This window comes from Terrapene carolina, unplaced genomic scaffold, assembly GCF_002925995.2.
Source record: "Terrapene carolina triunguis isolate 2854851 unplaced genomic scaffold, T_m_triunguis-2.0 Scaffold67, whole genome shotgun sequence".
Classification (NCBI taxonomy): Eukaryota; Metazoa; Chordata; order Testudines; family Emydidae; genus Terrapene; species Terrapene triunguis.
Window position 1 is genome coordinate 16,676,138 of NW_020664418.1, and position 20,265 is coordinate 16,696,402.

At 43.4% G+C, this 20,265-nt stretch overlaps 1 protein-coding gene across 3 annotated transcripts in view; it reads right to left on the reverse strand.

Annotated features, from left to right (window-relative positions):
* Positions 1-620: 620 nt before the first annotated feature.
* Positions 621-20,265, reverse strand: part of TMEM266 (transmembrane protein 266) — a 119,290-nt gene continuing 99,645 nt past the window's right edge. For all 3 annotated transcript variants that reach the window (XM_024205407.3, XM_024205409.2, XM_024205410.2), the window contains 2 exons: positions 2,910-2,972; positions 621-1,824 (listed from right to left, as the gene is read on the reverse strand). In XM_024205407.3, coding sequence (XP_024061175.1) covers positions 1,214-1,824; positions 2,910-2,972 — 674 coding nt within the window. In that variant the 3' untranslated portion in view covers positions 621-1,213. The remainder of the gene's footprint in view (positions 1,825-2,909; positions 2,973-20,265) is intronic.

The following is a 20,265-nucleotide window of genomic DNA, read 5'->3' on the forward strand; positions in this document are numbered from 1 at the left end:
AGCTGGCCATGGGAGGATGACCCCACTGCAGGGGGCTCTGCTAGTGGCATACAAGTTGGTGTACTGGTCCTTATGCCATCCCTCTCCCTGTGGCCTTTAGGCGGTATGCAGCTGGGGAAAAGAGGTCTGGCCTCCATATTGGGCTCTTGAGGCTATTAGCAGGCAGCACAAGTTACAGCAAGCAGCCTTCTGGCTCTCCCAACTTATCCCTGGGCATGAGCTGAGCACGCAGCTGGCCATCTACCTTGGCATAAACTCGTGCGTCGTATTGAGCAAAGACATTACACCTACTGCTAGGTGCTACTAGGTTAGAGGAGAACCTTAGCGTTAACTTTCAAATCGGCTTAAGTAGCTGAACTGTCTTAAAAGTTCTTGTGATTATAACAAAAGTTTGTGTCCACTTTCAATAGTCACTGTACATTCAAGTGAGTTCAATGTACTACTTCATTAAACTCTGATTCAAATGTAAATAAGATTAAAATATTTTCCAAAATGGAAGATTTAAAGCCACAGTAATAATCTCATGAATCTAGCCTACCTCTAAATCTATGAATAAAAACACTGAATGAACATCTATTTTTTTTTTTTTTTAATTAAAATTGAATTTGCAAAATGTCCATTTTTCACTCGTGTTGACTTGGAAGTGAAAACGATATTTTCTTTTCCAAAATATTGTTTTTAAAGAGCTCATGCTAAAATAAAAACAGATCACACTTTTCCCCTTTAATCTGCATCACCCAAAGTGCTCCTTGAAAAAAGATTTTGGGAAGAACAAAAATAATTGCAGAATTTGTACAAAGGGGTTTACAGCTGTCGTCATGTACAAAGGGACAGTAAGAAATCGTAGAAGGAGAAATTTACATTTACATGTACCATACCCTGCTGAAGCTTGACTTGATAGAAGGCTGTTCAGAGTTCCATAAAAATTGTTGTTGTATTTTTAAAAAAACCTCACAAAACCAAGTTTAAGAATATGTACATCTTTGAGGTCATTGTTTTGTAATATAGAACGTTTTCTCTTCATCCAGGGCTTGGCCTGAGGACCTCTGAAGCTAGAAATGTCATGGATTCATGTTGGCTCTCAGAACTCATGCATTTTATGAATATTCAATTCATTCAGACCACGCAAGGAGCAAGATATCCAGCCAGCAATTGTTCTGAGGGTGCCATTAAAGCTCTAGAATGTCTCGTCTTTTCCTACCACTGTGGAGAACTATGAATCTGGGACCCTATTCATCTTTTGCTCTTTGGATTCCAAAGATTTGTACTTTTCATTGATCACCGAGGCAGTTTGCTGAAGGTGAATAACTGGCTTAATCTGGAGCACATCAAAGCTCTCTTGGTTCTTCTTGTTGTAAATGTTCACTCTATGTTCTAGCTCAGGACTGGCTTTGGTGGACCCTGCTGGACTAGGCAATTTAAGGTTGACTGGATCTAAGCCTTTTTGTGTCAAGCAAGAATCCTCTGACAACGATGATAACAGTTCCTGAACTACTGCATTGCTGACCCTATGCCTTGCAGAATCGATTTGATCATGTTTTGCATTCCCAGCCCTGTCTAAAGGGCAGTATTCAGAGGGCTCCTCCCGGGTGGTACTGCAGTCTGTGGAAGAGCCAAAGGTTTGGCTGCTGTCACTCTGGGCTCTGGTTACAGAGCTGTCTGTAGATCTGGAGGCACTGCCTGATGTGACACTAGCAGAAGTTCCATTACTTCCTATCTTCATGGGCACTTCCACTGTGAACAGGTCAGAAGATATGTTGGGGTGGTGCACGTCAATGGCCGTTGTGGTAATGACACAAATACCAGCTTCAGGAACTCCACTGTCTGTAAGTAAAATAATAGAAATGTCAATTGAAAATGGCCTGCCTCTGAAACATGTGACGATCGTCTCGACAGCACATTTTCCCATACAATTGTTCGGTAAGTGGAGAGAGCTGATGACATTCATAGAAATATAATTATTTTATTTGTATTTTCCGTAGAGCCTAGGAGCCCTGGTAATAAAACAGGACCCCATTGTGCTGGGTGGGGAACAAACACAGAACACAAAAAGACAGTCCCTGTCCCAAAAAGCTTACCGTTTAAATTTGTGTATCTAAAAAATGCTATATTTGCAAATGTCCCATAATGGAATCTGTGGTCACAATGACACAGGAAGGCATATATGGAGCTGATATACTCCTGATTATTTTTAAATACATTTGGGAGTAAATTTTTTTAAGTGGAATATAAAAATGCCACATAAGCGGTGGTATTTTTGTTAACCAAATTTGCACAGAGTCAAGTGAACTGCTTTGACTATTTGCTTTATTGCATATCTTTTAAAATCCAAACTACTGGGTCTTCGTGTATGAAAGCCATTCAGTGCAGTGCAAAATGATATCTTATGACCCTTTAGTGGCTACAATTCAACTCAAAGTAAAGAAATCCATTTGAAGTATGATGCAGTGCTACTGCTCACAAGTCAATGTTGTTTGGCGTTGAGTTTTCTTTTCCTTCATTCATTCAGTTTAACCTTTCTAAAAGGTTCCCAGCAAGGGGTTTGTCTAAGTTAACTTCCAATTGATTTTCTCTTCATTTATTTCCTCCCTAGGTTTCTTTTCCATGGCCATTTGAACCACTCTATTGACTGGATAACTTACTCTAGGAAAAATGCACACCTGTATCTTGAAACCATTATGGTTGACTTCAGTGGGAGCAAGATCAGGTCCCTTATCCTTTAGAGACTATCACCTTGATATAAACTTTCATGGAAAACATGATAGGTTTAGAGATTGGTTTAATTCCCCAGGTTGATATACTTAATTGTTCAGTCTTGCTTTTTCTATATCATTCAGTGCAATACAGCAGTTACACATGTCTGATACTCTGAAATTCAGTTTAAATCTAAATCTTTAAAGAAAACTCACCACTGCTGGGCTCATTGTAATATTGACTGATGTAGTTGTTCATATCATCCTTGACCATGGCCTCTGGAAGAGTAAGAGGGAATGCCATTTATTTGATTATTTTTTCTAATCCACGTGATTGAAATACCATACTATGCGATACTCTCCTGCATCATTTACCTTAGCCCCATTCATTGTGTCTTTGATGACACACATTGTGAGGTTATAAGCTGCTTTTAGATATGCAATGGTGTCTTTGGAAGCAGTCTCACAACAAGCCTGATCTTGCAGCCCCGACTCAGGCACTAAAGGTAAATGGGAGTTTGGCCTGGATAAAGATTTTGGGACCAGTTCCTCACTGAGCACTTTTTAAGTTTCTTTATATGGTAGCAAATGGAAGACTTCTAAGAAGGGGTTCTAGAAAGACAAAACACAAGTTTCCTGATCCAAATTCTAAAATTGTTATTCACCTAATTCAAGCCTTCTGATATGAATAATGGCAACCCCATCATTTAATTGAGATAGACTGGGAAATTTCTCAGCACAAAGTAGAATTAATGCCACTCTTTCCAATCAATGGTTATTGATTTAAAGTGACAATAATGTTCAGTCTGGAGCTTGACTCTCCAGGGATCCGAAGTTGTTTGGATATTTAACTCTTTAGGGTTCACTCCCTATTGTCTGTGTGCTGCTAATCTTCTCCTTACTGAAAAGGCTTACATCCAAAGCCACTGTAATTAATCTGAAAGTGTAAGCTATAAAATTGTGGTTTGCACCACACCTCTACCCCGATATAACGCGGTCCTCGGGAGACAAAAAATCGTCCTGTGTTATAGGTGAAACCGCGTTATACAGGGTAGGGAAGGCTCCTTGTCCCCTGACCGCCCCCCGAGACCCTCTGCCCCTTACCCAACCCCTCGGCCCCGGCCTGGCACCCTTAACACGCCGCTCAGAGCAGCGTGTCAGAGCCGTCCCTAGAGGGGTGCGGGGCCTGGGACAAATCAGCCTCCCCGCTAATCTTCTCACCGTCTGCCCAGCGCTCCCGCCCGCCTGCCCACCGCTCGCCTCCTCCACCCGCCTGCCCACTGCTCGCCTCCTCACCCCACCTACCCACCTGTCGCTTGCCTCCTCACCCCACCTACCCGCCTGCCTGCCCGCCTCCTCACCTCACCTACCCGCCCGCCTGCCCCGCTAGTCTCTTCACCGTCTGTCCGGTGCGCCTCCCTGCATCCGCCCAACTGCGGCTCTCCTGCTCGTTGTCTTCCCGCCCGCCTGCCCGCCTCCCCCCCCCCCCCTAGTCTCACCGTCTGCCCGGCGCACCTCCCTGCATCCGCCCGACTGCTGCTCTCCTGCTCGCTGTCTTCCCGCCCGCCTGCCTCCTCACCCCCCTCCTGCCTGCTGCTCACCTCCCCATTCGCCTCCTCAGCCCGCTTGCCCACCCGCCTCCCACCCTTAACACGCCGCTCAGAGCAGCGTGTCGGAGCCAGACACGCTGATCCGCCGGAGTGCGCAGCCCTGCCCCCCAGAGCGCTGCTTTACCACATTATAGCTGAATTCATGTTATATCAGGTCGTGTTATATCGGGGTAGAGGTGTACTATAGATTTGCATTCAAGGATCTCAAAGTGCATTACAAACAACAATAAGCACAGCAGCACAGCACCCCTGGGGAATAGCTGCATATTATTATCCCCCGTTTATAGACTGGAGAAACCAAGACAAGTTTGCCCAAGGTCACACAGGCAGCAGCAGGGGTAGAACACATATCTCCTGGCTCCGAGTCCTGTGTTTTAGAGACAAAAGTCATTCTTCCCCGTAAGATTAAACAAAAAATAAAACCTGTAGGTATTCTACCAAGTCAGATGAAATGAACGCCATTAACACAGATTTATTAAGGATAAAAGGAAATATGCTAGGGCAGTGTTTCCCAAACTTGGGATGCCGCTTGTGTAGGGAAAGCCCCTGGCAGACTGGGCCGGTTTGTTTACCTGCCGTGTCCGCAGGTCCGGCCAATCGCAGCTCCCACTGGCCGCAGTTCGCTGCTCCAGGCCAATGGGAGCTGCTGGAAGCGGCACGGGCCGAGGGACGTACTGGCCGCTGCTTCCAGCAGCTCCCATTGGCGTGGAGCAGCGAACCATGGCCAGTGGGAGCCGCGATTGGCCGGACCTGCAGACACGGCAGGTAAACAAACCGGCCCGGCCCGCCAGGGGCTTTCCCTACACAAGCGGCGTCCCATGTTTGGGAAACACTGTGCTAGGGAATAGTTACTCCTGTGCATTGATATATGGCTGAAAAAAAGAGTCAGTTAACACAGCAAAATAAATCCAAGGAATTATGTATTATTAAGGGTGTTTCCTTTTTCTACTGTTTTGTCACATTACTGTTCAGAATGTCTAGACTATAGAGGCCTCATTCATCTAGGGAGCAGCTCTGCTTACTTCAGTGGGGTTACACCATGGATGAATGATGTAGCTTTGGGGTCAACATGCTCAAATTTGGTTGTCTAAAGTTAGGCACCTAAATTTTCATTTAGCCACCTAAATAAACAGCCTCATTTTCACAGGAGCTAGTCACCTGCAGCTCCTGAAATGGTAAGCAAGCCATATACTTACTCTTACACTGAAATGTAGCCACTTTTGGGGCAGAGGGCAGCACTCAGCTGACAGAACAAAAACAGGGGAAGAGGGTAAATTTTAACCATGGCAACTCCTTACTCCTATAAAACATGCCAGGAGATTTTTAATGTGCACGCAGAGCAGATAAGACTTGACCCACACACTCATACGATCTGCTTTAAAAGGACAAAAGTTTGTATCAATTCTGCTGGCTTCTGAGCCTTTTATACCAAGGAATATAAATATTCTAAATCTGAGGTCTGAAGTTACACTACTGAGCAATCTCCTTCCACCTGATTATTCTTTATAAAGGGGATGATTTGCTATGGTTTTGGAACAGCAGTGGTACTCTTGTCTTGTATTGCTTCTCTATTAATCATGACCTCCCGCTTATGAATCCATGCTGACCATTTCTTACCAATCTGCAGCCGTTCCCTTAATCTGTGAGTGATCAATACCTCTAGAAACTTCTCTAGCATTGGGGATTTGACTTGCAAGTCTTAGCTCTGGCTTAGGGGTATTATTATTTAATTCAACCCCTTTCTCAGTATTCTGGGATACTAACCAGGTGGTTCTGGGGTTCTCTTTTTTTCATTTGTAATTTTTTTTTTAAAACCTGTTCTGCTGTCACACTCCATTTTGATGATTTTTCATCTTTCTCTCTGGAAGTTTCAGTCTGTTTCTGGCCTCTTTTCCCTCACTCTTGACGTTCAGCTTGTTGGCTCTGATACAGAGTTAACTAATAAAAATGCTAACCTGTAAGTTCCTATAAACAGAACAGGGAATTTAGGTGGGGGAAAGAAACTACACTATGCCACACTGATTCACCTGATAAATCAAAAGAACATGAGACTGTTCCAGAATTTATCAAACCAATGGAAGTTACACCTCAAAACAGCATAATTCTTGAAATACTTGGGATATCAAACAACAATCCCAAATGGTAAGGGTCGTTGGGCTAGATCCTGAGCTGGTGTAAATTCACAGCGCTCCATTAAGCCAATGGAGTGATGCTGATTTACACCAACTGAAGATCTGGCCCCTTATTTATGCAATGATCATTATTTTCAGAACGAATTAAGGGCCAATCATCAGGGGGTGTAAGTTCTCTATTGACTTCGACTGAACTCCAGCAGAGGATCTGGTCCCGTATGTAACAACACATATGAAATCTACATCTGATTTTAGACTGAAAAATATGTAATGAGAGCAATAACAGAAAAACACCAGCTGTACTGTGCATTTTATAGTCACTAAAGAAGTTCTGTTTTCTGTACAGTAGCTGACTGTCAACTGATTTCCTCCCCCCCCCCCCCCAAGAATTAATTCTCTTATGGTAAAACAATGAGAATTTTACAGTAACTGCAAAATATACACATATTTTGTCACAATTTGAGCAGAACTGAACGATTACCATTATGAACATAACGAGAGCATCCAGTAAGAACTTCAAGCTTAAAAGCAATCTGATCTATCCAATTTGCGGTGTATCATATGCTTTAAAAGCATCCTCGCCTTTTAAGTGTTCTTTTTGATACCATGTTTCAGAAAATCATGCTCATCCCTATGAGCCAGATTTCCCACATCCCCTTGGGTCTCTGTGGCTACAGTCCTGCCTTTTCACAGCACATTGTGGTTTGCAGGTGAAAGAAACAGATGTTTTCAGTGGAACACTTTCTCCACACAACAAGACCCAAACCACTAAGCACTCTGTACCTGAAATAGCTGCACTCATAAGATGGCAATCTAACTTGACACTGAAAGGGAACATGGTTGTTTTCCTGGTTTCACTGGATCTTAAAAGCTTTTTTGGCCCCTGTTGATCTTTAAATGCCTGCAGTCAGAGGTGTGCTTTTTGCTAATGTCTGAGTTTAAAAAGAGGCCTCAGAGTAGCTCAAGGCAATGCTACTGGATTAGGAGTACATTGCATTGCTTTTCAACTATCAGCTCTTAAAATACACTTCATTTCAATCATTCATAATTTATACTATAAATGCCACAACCTTCACAGCTAGTATATGTACACTTTATAGATCTAGCATGCATTTTTCAGGTGTATACATAACTTTCTGGGGCAAGCATCAGGGGGGTGCAGATATTAGAGCCTGGATCAATTTAAAGATCTCACTAGATTTTCTGTATGTTACAGAAATCTCTTGTGATCCTTGAACAACATATGACTCTAATTCAGAGATGACGTAAGAAATATTCTGGAAAGAGAAACTATGTTGTTATATGTTATAATGAAAAAGGCGACATAACCCACCCTGAAATAAACAATTTCTTGTCTGCTTTTGGTTCCATATGTCAAAACTCATATTGGACATCAGAACTCCTTCCAGATTTCATGTATGTGTCAATCTAAGAATTTGAATATCAATCAACATAACATTTATGATGTGTGAATGGATAGTTTTCAAACAAATCAACATAAAATTTGCCATATTGACTTGGATACCACTAGTCCAATCAGGGCTGGCTTTAGGCCAATTCAGCCAATTCCCCTGAATCGGGCCCCGCGCCCTTGCCGCCGCCGGTACACTGTACCGGGGCGGCCTGGCTTCCCCACGGGGCAATTTAAAGGGCCTGGTGCTCCCAGCAGGGGCTGGAGCCCCAGGCCCTTTAAATTGCCACCAGAGCCCCACTGCTGAAGCCCTGGGGTAGGGCTGCGGGGCTCTGGGGGCTATTTAAAAAGTCCGGGGCTCCCATTGCTTCTACTGCCCCGGCCCTTTAAATAGCCGCTGGAGCCCCGCCGCTTCCCCAGGGCTCCCTCAGCTATTTAAAGGGCCGGGGCAGTAGAAACAGGGAGTCCCGGGTCCTTTAAATAGCCCCCAGAGCCCTGGAGTAGCGGGGGGCTCCGGCAGCTATTTAAAGGGTCGGGGCGGTAGAAGCAGGGCAGCCAGCCCCTGCTGCACCCCCTGCCCGAACCAGCCCCGCACCCCGCACCCCCTGCCTTGCACACAGCCAGCCCCTGTCTCCAGCCAGCCCCGCACCTTCTGCCTGCAGCCAGCCCCTGCTGCAACCCCTGCCCTGCCCGCAGCCAGCCCCTGTCTCCAGCCAGCCCCGCACCCCCTGCCCACAGCCAGCCCCTGCTGCAACCCCTGCCCTGCCTCCAGCCCCGCACCCCCTGCCCTGCCTGCAGCCAGCCCCGCACCCCCTGCCTGCAGCCAGCCCGTCTCCAGCCAGCCCCGCACCACCTGCCCTGCCTCCAGCCAGATCCTACCTCCAGTCAGCCCCTGCTCTGCCTCCAGCCAGCAATGTACATAATATATAATTTTGTTATTATTTATATAGTTATTGAAAGTAAATAATACATGTAAGAAATGCCGGGGCCCTGCCAAAAATGTTCGAATTGGGCCCCACACTTCCTAAAGCCGGCCCTGAGTCCAACTAATCCAGCATCTTGACCTGGGCAACGGCCAATATCTGATGTGCCAAAGGAAGTCTCCTATAATGCACTTAGCTAACTGTGCAGTGCTATATATGGAGGGAAACATTCTTTATCCACCACAGCAGATAAACAGCCTATACTGTGGAGTGTGAGATTGGCTTTATTATCTCCATTTACATTGCTAAAAATATTATTAGTGAGCATAAAATTACCCAGCCTTTTAGCTTGTGCAACCTTTGCAATAAAGTACTATGGCAGAGCAACATGAGCATATGCATACCAGGCATGAAGCAAGCATTGGATGATTATATTGAAGCAAACTGGCAATTAACAAACTAGTTTTTAATCATATGGGAATCTCAAATGCTTTAGAAGCAATAGGTTACAATAAACTCAAGTTATCCCAAATGGTATTATTCATTGTTAACTTCCATACCGTTGTACTCAAGAATTTAAAAAAAATATTAAAGTTGGAATCCTCTGAATGTTATGTGTATATAAAAGAAGTTACCTTGTGGAGTAATGATGGTTCTTCAAGATGTGCCCCCCTATGGGTGCTCCACTCTAGGTGACTCCCAAGCAGTACCCTCCTTGGGCGGCGGGGGGGGGGGGGGGGGGGGGGGGGGTTAGTCACAGATGACAAAGCTAAAGATGGCATCTGAGGCAGAGTCCCTGCTGATTGCATAATGTTCTGCGAAGGTGTGGACTGATGCCCATGTCGCTGCTGTGCAGATCTCAGAGATGGGGACTTCCTTGAGGAAGGCAACAGAGCAGGAGATGGATCTCATGGAATGTGTACTGACTGAGTCCGGAGGGGTCATGTTATGAATCTGGCAGCACTGTTTGATGCAATTAGAGACCCACTTGGAGAGTCTTTGAGCTGATATTGCTGGGCCCGTAGATCTTTCTGCCATAGAGAGAAATAGTCTAGGGGACTTCCTGAAGGCCCTTGTCCTATCGAGGTAGAATGTACAGGCTCTCCTGACATGGAGGATATGCAGTATGGCTTCCCTATTGTCTTGGTGAGGCTTGAGGGAGAAGGCGGGAAGGTGAATAGACTGATTCATGTGAAATGAAGAGGTCACTTTAGGCATGAACCTTGGATGTGGCCTAAGTGTAAGCTTGTCAGAGAAGAATACTGTGTATGGGTGATGCACCATCAGAGCTGCTATTTCCCCTATTCTAGCTGAGGTAATTGCAACCAGAAAGACCGCTTTCATCGATCAGTGTGCTAGTGAACAGGTAGCCATAGGTTCGAAGGGAGGCCTAGTCAGCCCTTTCAACACTAGGTTTAGATCCCACGAGGGGGTAGAAAGTTGAGGTTGAAGGAAGAGGTTTGTTATTCTCTTAACGAACCTTTTAGTGGTTGGATGCGAGAGTACTGAGTACCCCTCTACGGTTTGGTGAAATGCTGTAATAGCTGCTAGGTGGACCCTGAGAGAGCTCAGGGATAACCTCGATTTTTTAAGGGTCAGGGTATATTCCAGAACATGTGGAAGAGTTGCTGATACTGGAGAGATTTGGTGGGATGTGCACCAAATCTGAATCCTGGACCATTTCTGCAGGTAAACATTGCGAGTTGCATCAGGTAAGGGTACCAGGCCTGTCTTGGCCCCATGGGGAGCAATCAGAATTATGTGAGCACCGTCCCTCTTTATCTTCAGCCGGACTTTCAGCGGAAGAGGAAACGGAGGGAAGGAGTAAAGAAGGTCTTTGTCCCATGGGAGGAGGAGGGCATCACCCAGAGAGTGCTGACCGACCCCTGCCCTGGAATAGTATCGTGGACACTTCTTGTTCTGGTAAGTGGCGAACAGATCTGTGGATGATGTTACCCACTGTATGAATAAGTTGTGAAGTACTAACGGGTGCATCTCCCACATGTAGTTGTGTGGGAATGTGTGACTGCGTTTGTCCACTATCATGTTTTGTGTGCCTGGGAGGTAAGCCACGGATAAGGTAACATTGTGAGAGATGCACCAGTTACACAATTTCATTGCCTCCATGCAGAGAGAGAGCGATCTGGCTTCCCCCTGATGGTTGATATAATACATGCAGGCTATGTTATCCATTAGGATCTTTATATGTGATCCTGTTATCAGCGGGAGGAAATGGGCATAGATGTTCCTGACTGCTCTCAACTCAAGGAGACTGATATGCAAGGATATCTTTGCAGGTGGCCATTTGCTTTGCGCTGCGAAGCTATTTAAATGCATGCCCCATCCTATGAGGGATGCATCGGTGGTAAGGAGTGACGAAGGTGGTGCCTGAAAAAAGGGAATCCCTTTGCATGCATTGGCCGGGTTCTTCCACCAGTCCAGGGAGTTCCTGATCTTGGTGGGCAGTGACAGGGGTTTGTCCAGACTGTCCCTGTTCCAGACTGTCCCTGAACCACGGCTGTATGCATTGCATGTGAAGTCTGGCAGGTGGAATCACCGCCATGCCAGTTGCCATATAGTTCTCTTCTCTCAAATTCTATATTGATTCTCTTAAGTATCAATTCACCTTTCAAATTCATCCTCTGTCTCCTCTTCACAGGTGGAATTTTCTTTTGATTTTATTCCATGGAGAACTCACAATTTCCAGGATCCAGGAGATGTAAGACTATTTTCTCTTTTCTTACAGATAGCTTGGATCTTTATGAGATACAATTATGTGGCCTCCACAGTCTCTTCCATAAAGCCAATCTCATTCCACAGCTTAAGCTAATGGATTGGAGAAGCAAGAAAAAATATAATTTTCCTCTCATCCATTGGAGATGGTGACTTTGGAAACATGGTCACGGACACTGGACTCTAATAGTTATGCTTAGAGTCCCACCTTGCTCTCCTTTCTTGTTTGATATGCCTAGAGGAATCAAAACATTTCTACACAGGGACTGGAGCTTGTTTAATTTTTAGATTTGGACTGCAAGCAACAGTGCTGTTAATAAAAGCCATGGAATCAGGATCTCTCTTACCCATAGGACCCCAATTTATCTGCACATTCAGGAAAGGAAGATGATTTCACATTTCTCAGTGGATTGGAAACTGTGGTGCGTAGCAAGGAGAAGGACAGGCCCTGGAAAGAAGAAGGTAGGATAGACTGCTGTCTATGGCAAGACACTGCTCAATGAATTGGGGTGTAAAATTAATGCTGACCCTGACAAAAATAAATACAAGGAATCACTTCACCTGCCAGTGAAATGCGGCCACTAGCTGGAATGAGGCATCTGTGTAACAATACACAGCAGAACTGCACAATACAGGACAGGAAGTGAAGACTAGTATTGAATCCAACTAAGACTAGAGTGGGAATTTCAGTAGGAAGGAAGGTAATTATCCAAACTGGAGTTTAGCCAGGACACTGGCGTTAATAGCCTATGTCTTATGAAAACTGAAATAATCTTCTTCCCTGAATTTAAAGTCAGCCATTTTCTGTGGGTCAGCTGCTTGAGCTGCCATGTGCATTATAAAGCCAGGCCCATCCGTTTTCTTCAGGGGGGATGGAGCTAGCATTTTAGCCTGCTATCCAAAATCTTGTCTTTGAAAAATGTGGGGCTCCTGGTCAGGAACTATCACACAGCAACTGGAAAGTTTTTGATGAACAGTTCCAAATAGTCTGCCTTTTTTTTTTCCTGTAAAAATATAGAACATAAACTGAAATTTTCCTGGGAATAATAAACTATTTGGAGTAAAGTCCCTTCCAACCCATGAGATGACAATGTAATCTCTCTCTCTCTCCTGAACCTATAAAAACATCATAAATTTGGTGGAACACATAAATGCCATTCTGTCCATCAAGGCAGATTCCCCTTCTAGTCCTCTAATCCCTCCATAGTGACTGTAACAATTGTTTCATCAATGATCCCAGTGTATGAATCTGCAAAACCTCTGCATGCAATAAATACCATTTGTACATCTTTATGATTTTGAGTCTTTTTTCTAAAAAAAGTTTCTTCATGTTACTTGGAAATATTTTATTATTAAAGCATTTTATTTCATCTTTTTATTACCAATGATTCTGCTGACTTCTGTCTACTGGAGTTGAATTTTCTAGACCGTGGAATTATTCTTTCTTCAGCAGCAGAATCTCTGTGAGCTCATGAGTCTTTAGAGTGGAGTGATACAACATTATTACCTCTCACTATACAGACACACTGACCACTAGGAAACAATCTTTATTCTGCGGTTTCTTAAGAATGAGATCTTGCAGCTCCATCACTGGTATCTTTCCCCTTGAGTACCAATAGCATTTAGAAACCTATGGAAAGGAAAACCACGATAAAGAGAGGAAAATGAATACACAAGTACAGCAACAAAGGCTGCTGAGCCACTGTTCAGTATGTTCCTTGTCACATTAGGACACGGACTTGTTAAATTTGAAACCTGATAACTAAAAACGATTTCAAAGTAAATTCAAAGCAGTAACAAACATCACTGCATATATTTCAACTGGAGCTCCAAAAGCAGATTTCTGTGCTTTTCCAGTATAATTCTCCCTATTATTTTAACACAGGGTTGTCAGTGGTACATCAGCTCTGATTAGAGATGGCCTAACTTCATTATTGCCTCATGATTTTGGTTATCTTTTACTATCTACATTAGCAGTCTCTGTGGATAATATAACCATATTCAAAATTCCAGGTTCCATTATAGCTAATTGTTTTAATATGAGACTAGACAGTGGCTCACTGATCCACGGTTGATGTTGGAAGGGCTGAGGCCCCAGCACTGAGCTGGCAGCAAAAGAACCGATGACAAACAAAGCCATTCCTCATCAGATGTCAGTCTTGAAGACTTTGTGGGCAATAAGCAGTTCAAAATGGAAAGCTGTCTGGCAACTTGGACGTTGTCTTGTTGGCTCAGTTCAGTGAATGGTTGCAGCTGATGGCTGATCTGGTTGGAGGAAAAGCAGCACGAATTTGTCTGGTTATTAATGTGGATAAAACTAATTCCATGGCCTTTACCATCAAGCAGAATGCAGCTCCAGATTACAACCCATTCAGTATTAACCTGTTCAAACAGGACATTGAAAAGGTGGCAACTGTCAAAAACTTGGGAAGCATCCTAGACAGTGGTGTAGGATGCTTGAAAGATGTGGGCCCTTCAGTGGCCTCTGTGGAGATGTTATGACATCAAGATTGCTACAACACTGTGGATCTACCCAACCACAGTTATACCAACTTTATTGTGTGCCAGCGAAAGGAGGATGCTGAGGAAGGCTGAAGAGTGGTGGATTGATGTTTTTGACTTTCGTCGTCTTCATCAGCTCCTCCATATTAAGTAGCTGGATAAGATCACCAATGAGGATATTTGTAGCTGAAACCAGCAACCGCCTCCATCAGCACTGGTTCAGTTTTGGCAGCTTTCTTGGTACAGACATGTTATTAGAATGGAAGAACAACATATTACAAAGCGTGTTTACCAAGGAATGCTACTACATAGCCAGCAATCATACGAGTGCCGAAAGGTTCAGTGTGATAAGATTGCTAACGATGGACACAGACTGAACATCCAGCCAGACTGTCTTAAAGACCTAGCTGAAGATCGATCTGTGTGGTGCTCGATCTATGTCCCTCTGGGATTTGCCATGATGCTAATGGTAAGACAGCGGCTCAGGGCTACAAGAATAAAGAAAGGGTAGGAGCTACACATTAATGTTTCTGTCTTAGAAAAGGCTCCTTAAATAAGAATGCCCACATTCAGAGCCACACTGCTTGTCATGTGACAATTAATTCATGTGGATCACAGGGTTATGTAACCAAGCCTCAGTTTTCACCTGGGCTTCCCTGCTCACCTGTGTATTTTTAGAGTTAAGGTCTGTGAGAAGCATTGTGCTGCTCTGTCTTTGGCCAGCAGTGCTCCCAGTAATCCTCAACTTGAGATCACATGCAAACAGAAAAGAGGGTTAGTATAATGCAGCCATATAGTAAGGAAGCAGACTGATAAGTACCATAGGGCATACACAATGTAAAATAAAGCTTTTGGTATAACATGGCTTTTTGAGATCGCATTGACAACCCACAAAAGTGAGTTTCCCCAAAGACATTGCAGCTTCATATGCTTCATTCTCCCATGACACACTGGTGCTTCACACTTTAAAATAGTTGCTTCTCTAGTATAAGGTCCTGGTCCTCAGTTACAAACAGTATATAGGTCCCACCTACCTCTGTTTGCCTCTCATTCTGTGACTCAGAAGAACAGCTGTGGTCAACAAGGACTTCAGTGGACAGAGCACAGGCTATCCTTCATGCGTATCTGGGGGCAGAACTTTCTTTGTGGCAGGTCCTTGGCTATGAAACATCTTTCCACTGGGATGAATCAGTTGTATAATCTGCAGGACATGGTGCGACACCCATCTTTTCATGCATACGTTTTCTTTAGGGAAGAGTATGATCCCACTAGGAATGTGACCCTTCTGACAAGAAGCTGTTCAGAAGAGGGACTTGCATTTAGGGGGCATTACAGGTGGGATTTTTCAAAAGTGCTCAGTGTTGATCTAATTCTGTGCCCATTGAAGACAACAGGAGTTTTACCACTGACTTCAGTGGGAGCAGATTTGGGCCAACATTGAGCACTTCAGAAAATTCCACCTTCCATGCACTAAACAAACTTATGCAGAGTGCCTACAAACTATGCCGACAGCACTTTAGAAATGCAAGTAATCTGATATTGTCCTACTTATTTACAATTCACTTTTGGCACTTCAGAACTTTCTGATCTTAACCATCTGAATTCCCCTTTTCCCAAACTCTGGAACTGACCCCATTTCCAAACAAATGTTGCTGTCATCAATTAATTATGAAGTCACCTACAGCCAAACATCAACAGGGTCATGTCAACGCCCTCTCCTCTGTGCTGTACTATTCATCCTAATGGGTTTAAACAAGATGACCTGAGTGGAATTTCACAGTCCTTACCTTGGTGCCTCCACCAAGTCCTTCTTTCACTCTAGTGACATGGAACATTCCTGTCAATGGGACAAGGGTGGGTGGCTGACAATCTCCAGGGGAGACTTCCTTCTGTTTTCTATGCAACAGCAGATTCTCACATTAGTGACAGCTGCAGTGTTCACAAGGCTTTTCCATTCACATGGATATCCAGTCCCTGCAGAGACTGGCTGTGCGTGTGAGAATTTGGGATGATCTGCTGCATCCATCTTGACAGAAATGTCAACGTTAGTAGCCACAGGAGACAAGAGAATCAGTATGATTCACAATCAAAAATACACCTGAGACATAGAAGGGTTGTTGGTTTGGGAAATCCTGAGACACACTGCCTCTTCCTTTATCAGTACATATTGCTGTAGCAGAAAAAACTCTAAAAATGACAGCACATGACTTTAAGGGTGACTTTGGCCCCAGTTTTCGCTGATAAATCAACTGTGTGTTGATTCAATCAATGTGTTATCGGAGTCTGCTCTAAATCAGGTCAAGATGGCCAGTGACATCTGTGATAAGAATATTTTAAGAATTTAAAAATCAAAAATATGCTTTGATTCAGAAAACCAGTGTTTGCTGTGTCATGCCAACACCACCAGTCACTGACCTAAGTTCTGGGTTTTTCGTTAGGGCTGGGGTTTTCAAAAGTGCCCAAAGGTGTATCTACACTTCAGACTCAAAAAACAGCAGTGTAGAAATAGAGCCCAGGCTCTGAAACCTGGGGAGGGAAGAGGGTCTTCATTGGGAATTTCTTCACTGCTATTTTTAGCCTTTCAGCCCAAGTCCCATGAGCCCAAATCAACTGACCCAGGCTCTGAGACTCGGCACCCCAGGTTTCTCTTTGCATTGTAGACATACCCCATGTGACTTAGGAGCACAAGTCCCACTGGATTTCAATTCTTAAAATGATTTTCAGTGGGACCTGTGCTTCTAAGTCACTTCTGAAAATCTCACCCTCTGTTCCTTCTACACTGGATTCCAGGCTACTCTTTGGCTGAAGTTCCCTTTTATTTCAGTTGGCTTTGTGGGTGCTCATTAGCTCTGTAAATAAGACCCTATGACTACAGAATCTTTGTCTGAACTTAAATTCCCTCATGGTATAACTTTACCTGTCTACTACACACTTGCAAAGCAGCCATAGACTTGAGGCAAGGAGGTTTAACTTTGTACAGATAGATAAATGTTCACTGGTTCTCGAAATGCAAAGTGTGTCTTCCTCTCTCTATTGTTAATACACATTTCAATAACTACATACTATATGCATGGAGGTTCTGTTTTAAGGACTGATTTGGATGACCCCTATCCACTCTTGTGAGAGGTCACTGCATGTGGATCCATGAAACACTGTGTGTTCTAAATCAGACACATACAGAAAAGCCAAATTCTCAGTCTTGCATGGACAGAGCGAGGTCTACCCAGGCATTTTAGTGTGTCAGTGCAGTGCAATCAAGATATTATTAGGTCTAACAGTCAGCTCAAAAGGTGTATACCTCTTTCCTGGCTTTTAAAAAAAACATTTAAGTAATTTCCTATTATCCCTTGCAAAGAAAGCTCCCATCAAGTAGCATGGATGGGGACAAACAAACATACAAGCACCAAAGGGAACTGGCTATTTGAAAACCAGATTTGATTCATATAACTGAATTACCATTATCAGCAACACTTAGTGAAATCCATTTCCACTGTAATGCTTTAGCTTTTCTGCCTGCTTGAGAATAATCCTAATGGAGCCCCTGGAAAGCACTGGAATTTTTCATATCCACTAAATGCCATTTTCTTTACTTGCTTTGATAAAGACGTACATAAATGTGGATACGAATGGGTACAGCAAGTGTTCGTTTTCACTAAACATGCTCATAAATTGCAGCAGTATTACCTTTTCCCCAAAGGTAAAACTTCATTGCCAACCTCATAAAAATGGAAATTTGTCTCAGAATATCTAAAATAACCCTTCTGCAATGCAAAGTAACAGAGTTGGGATTCTCTTCTCCTGGCCTAGGGCTGTGTATTAATTTAAAAACTACGTCAGTATTGTAGAATTTCAAAGACTGAAATGATATATGCAGAAAAATATGGAATTTCCACCAGGGACTGTAATTCACATATTATGGGACAGATTAAAGAATAATAAATTTTGGAAGGAAGTATTAATGACTATATGGGGCACTGTGAACTTGACATTCCTTGAAACATGGAACTTTAAGCTTTAAAAATGATTTGTGCTGGAGCAAATCTAAACAGAAAAGAAATAGATGTTATTCTGACCATGATCAGTTACATATTGTGTGAGTCAAGAACTTGACAAGAAAAACTTCCTTTGTAATCTAGAGATGAACAGTGAGAATAAGTTTTGCTATTGCATCACTGCTCTTTTTCCGAGAGGAAGAGAGGAGAGAGGATAACATCTAGAATATTTCTTTCACTATTACGCAAAGAATGTCCATGTGATTCCTAAAAATGACTTACCAGCACCACTTAGCATTTATATGTAGCAGTTTTCTTTCTCAACTCTTTAGAAACCAACCTGTTAATTCTCACAACATTCCTGTAAAATAGGTAAGTATTATTATCCGAATTTTACATGAGGAGAAAATGCGTTATTCACAGAGACTGGTAATGTCAGAGCTGAACTCTGGAATTCCTAGCTCCTTACCCTGGTGCTCATATTATTAGTATGCAGCCATCTGTTGATATTCACCCTCCATTGTCATTGATAAGGGAATCCTACTGATTGTGTGTTAAGGTCAATTTTTTAGCCTCCATATTTGTCTGCTTTAGAGATCTAGTAAAAATCTTTCCAGCACATAAAGTCTACACTCAGGACAAGTTTAAGAGGAAATGTTTCCTGCATCTCTTGGTCAAACTGGCCCAGAAAGATATTCAACATTAGTACACTTTCCACACAGCTATTCCTACCCACAGTAGACTTCTCGGAAGTGGCGTACCTTGCAGAGACTAAAACATGCCAATTTGTTATTCACAGGTTTAGCATAAGAATTATTCTGCTATGGAGGCCGAACAAGGCTGTCACCTCACAGAGGTGACAAGCATGAGGCATGTTGACAGGGCCATTTTGGACCACTTTCATGGTATGGTATGGACAGAGCACTTCACTCTCCTCAATGCCACCAGCAATTACTTCACTTTAGAAACAAAGGAAATAAATATTGCAAGAAACAGTTGTGCAATAATAAAACCAGTTTGAAAATGTACACTGAAAGCTACCCGAGTTGCCAGTGCAGACAGTATTCTCCTGGTGTATGTATGCACTGTATGTCTTTGAGGAAGTCTGTGTCTCTGAGGTGCTGTGTGTAACATGTGATGCAGGGTTACCTGACTTATTTTATTGAATGCTGCTGAAAATGGTTACACAAAATCCAGTGTAAATACCACAGTGCAAGCCAGAGCTGCCCCTGAGGAGCTTTAACTTATGCACTGTCCCATAAAACTCACATGCAGGGAAATGAGCAGAAGTCTGAATGCTTTTTTATTCTGTAACACCGCATGGTAAAGTAGTTGATACTGAATGTTTCCATTGTTCCTTATGAACAAGGGAAATAAGATTAGCTTTGGCAAGAATACCCCTTTTCCCATGCACTCAGTTCTTTAGCCAGCTAAAGCCCATTGGTTTGACAGAATTCAGGGCCCTCCAAACCTGGAAAGATCTTGAGAGGTCCACAAAAATAGGTTTGTCAGAGTCGTGAATTATTCATGCCATTCCCTACCTCAGCTGCTATAGGCATTCCCATGTATTCTTCATAGTTCCTAGATGCCATGATATGAACCACCCAAATATATTAGTCTGATCAGAAGTGGTTCTGACAAGATAGAGAATTTAATGAAGAGGGGCATAGTTGGGAGAAGATGTAGATAAAATGATTCCTAAGACTGGTTGAATCGCAGGGCAGTTTGCAACATACAATCCTTGGGCCAAAGTAGCACAATCACGTTGTGACGTTGTGCAGTCTATATGGTTTTATAAAAACATGATAATAAGTGAATATAATGTAACTGGGATAGTTTTAGAAAAATATGGTAAAAAGTGAATATAACGTACTGGGATATGCTTCATGCAAAAGGTCTCTTGTAAGGTATCATTACAAAGCTTATAATCTACTGAGTGTGATCATCCGATTTGTATAAATGTACCACTCTTGTATCTAAAACTAGAAATATGAAATATAACTCTGAGGGCCTACTGTAATTATGTAAAGTGTGGGCCATTAATGATGGTTTGGAATCTTGATGACTCCCATTAACAAGGACCATTGTCTGCAGATGGCTGTTTACCTGTGAGTCTCCCTGTATATGTGTGTGCTGGCAAGTGAGTAATGAAGTCTTGCAGTGACATGTGATCATCAGGGCCGGCTCTGGCTTTTTCGCCGGGCTCCGCTCTCCCCCTGGCGGCCGGGGGCAGGGCGCCGGGGGGGAGGGCGGCCAGAGCCCCGGGGGG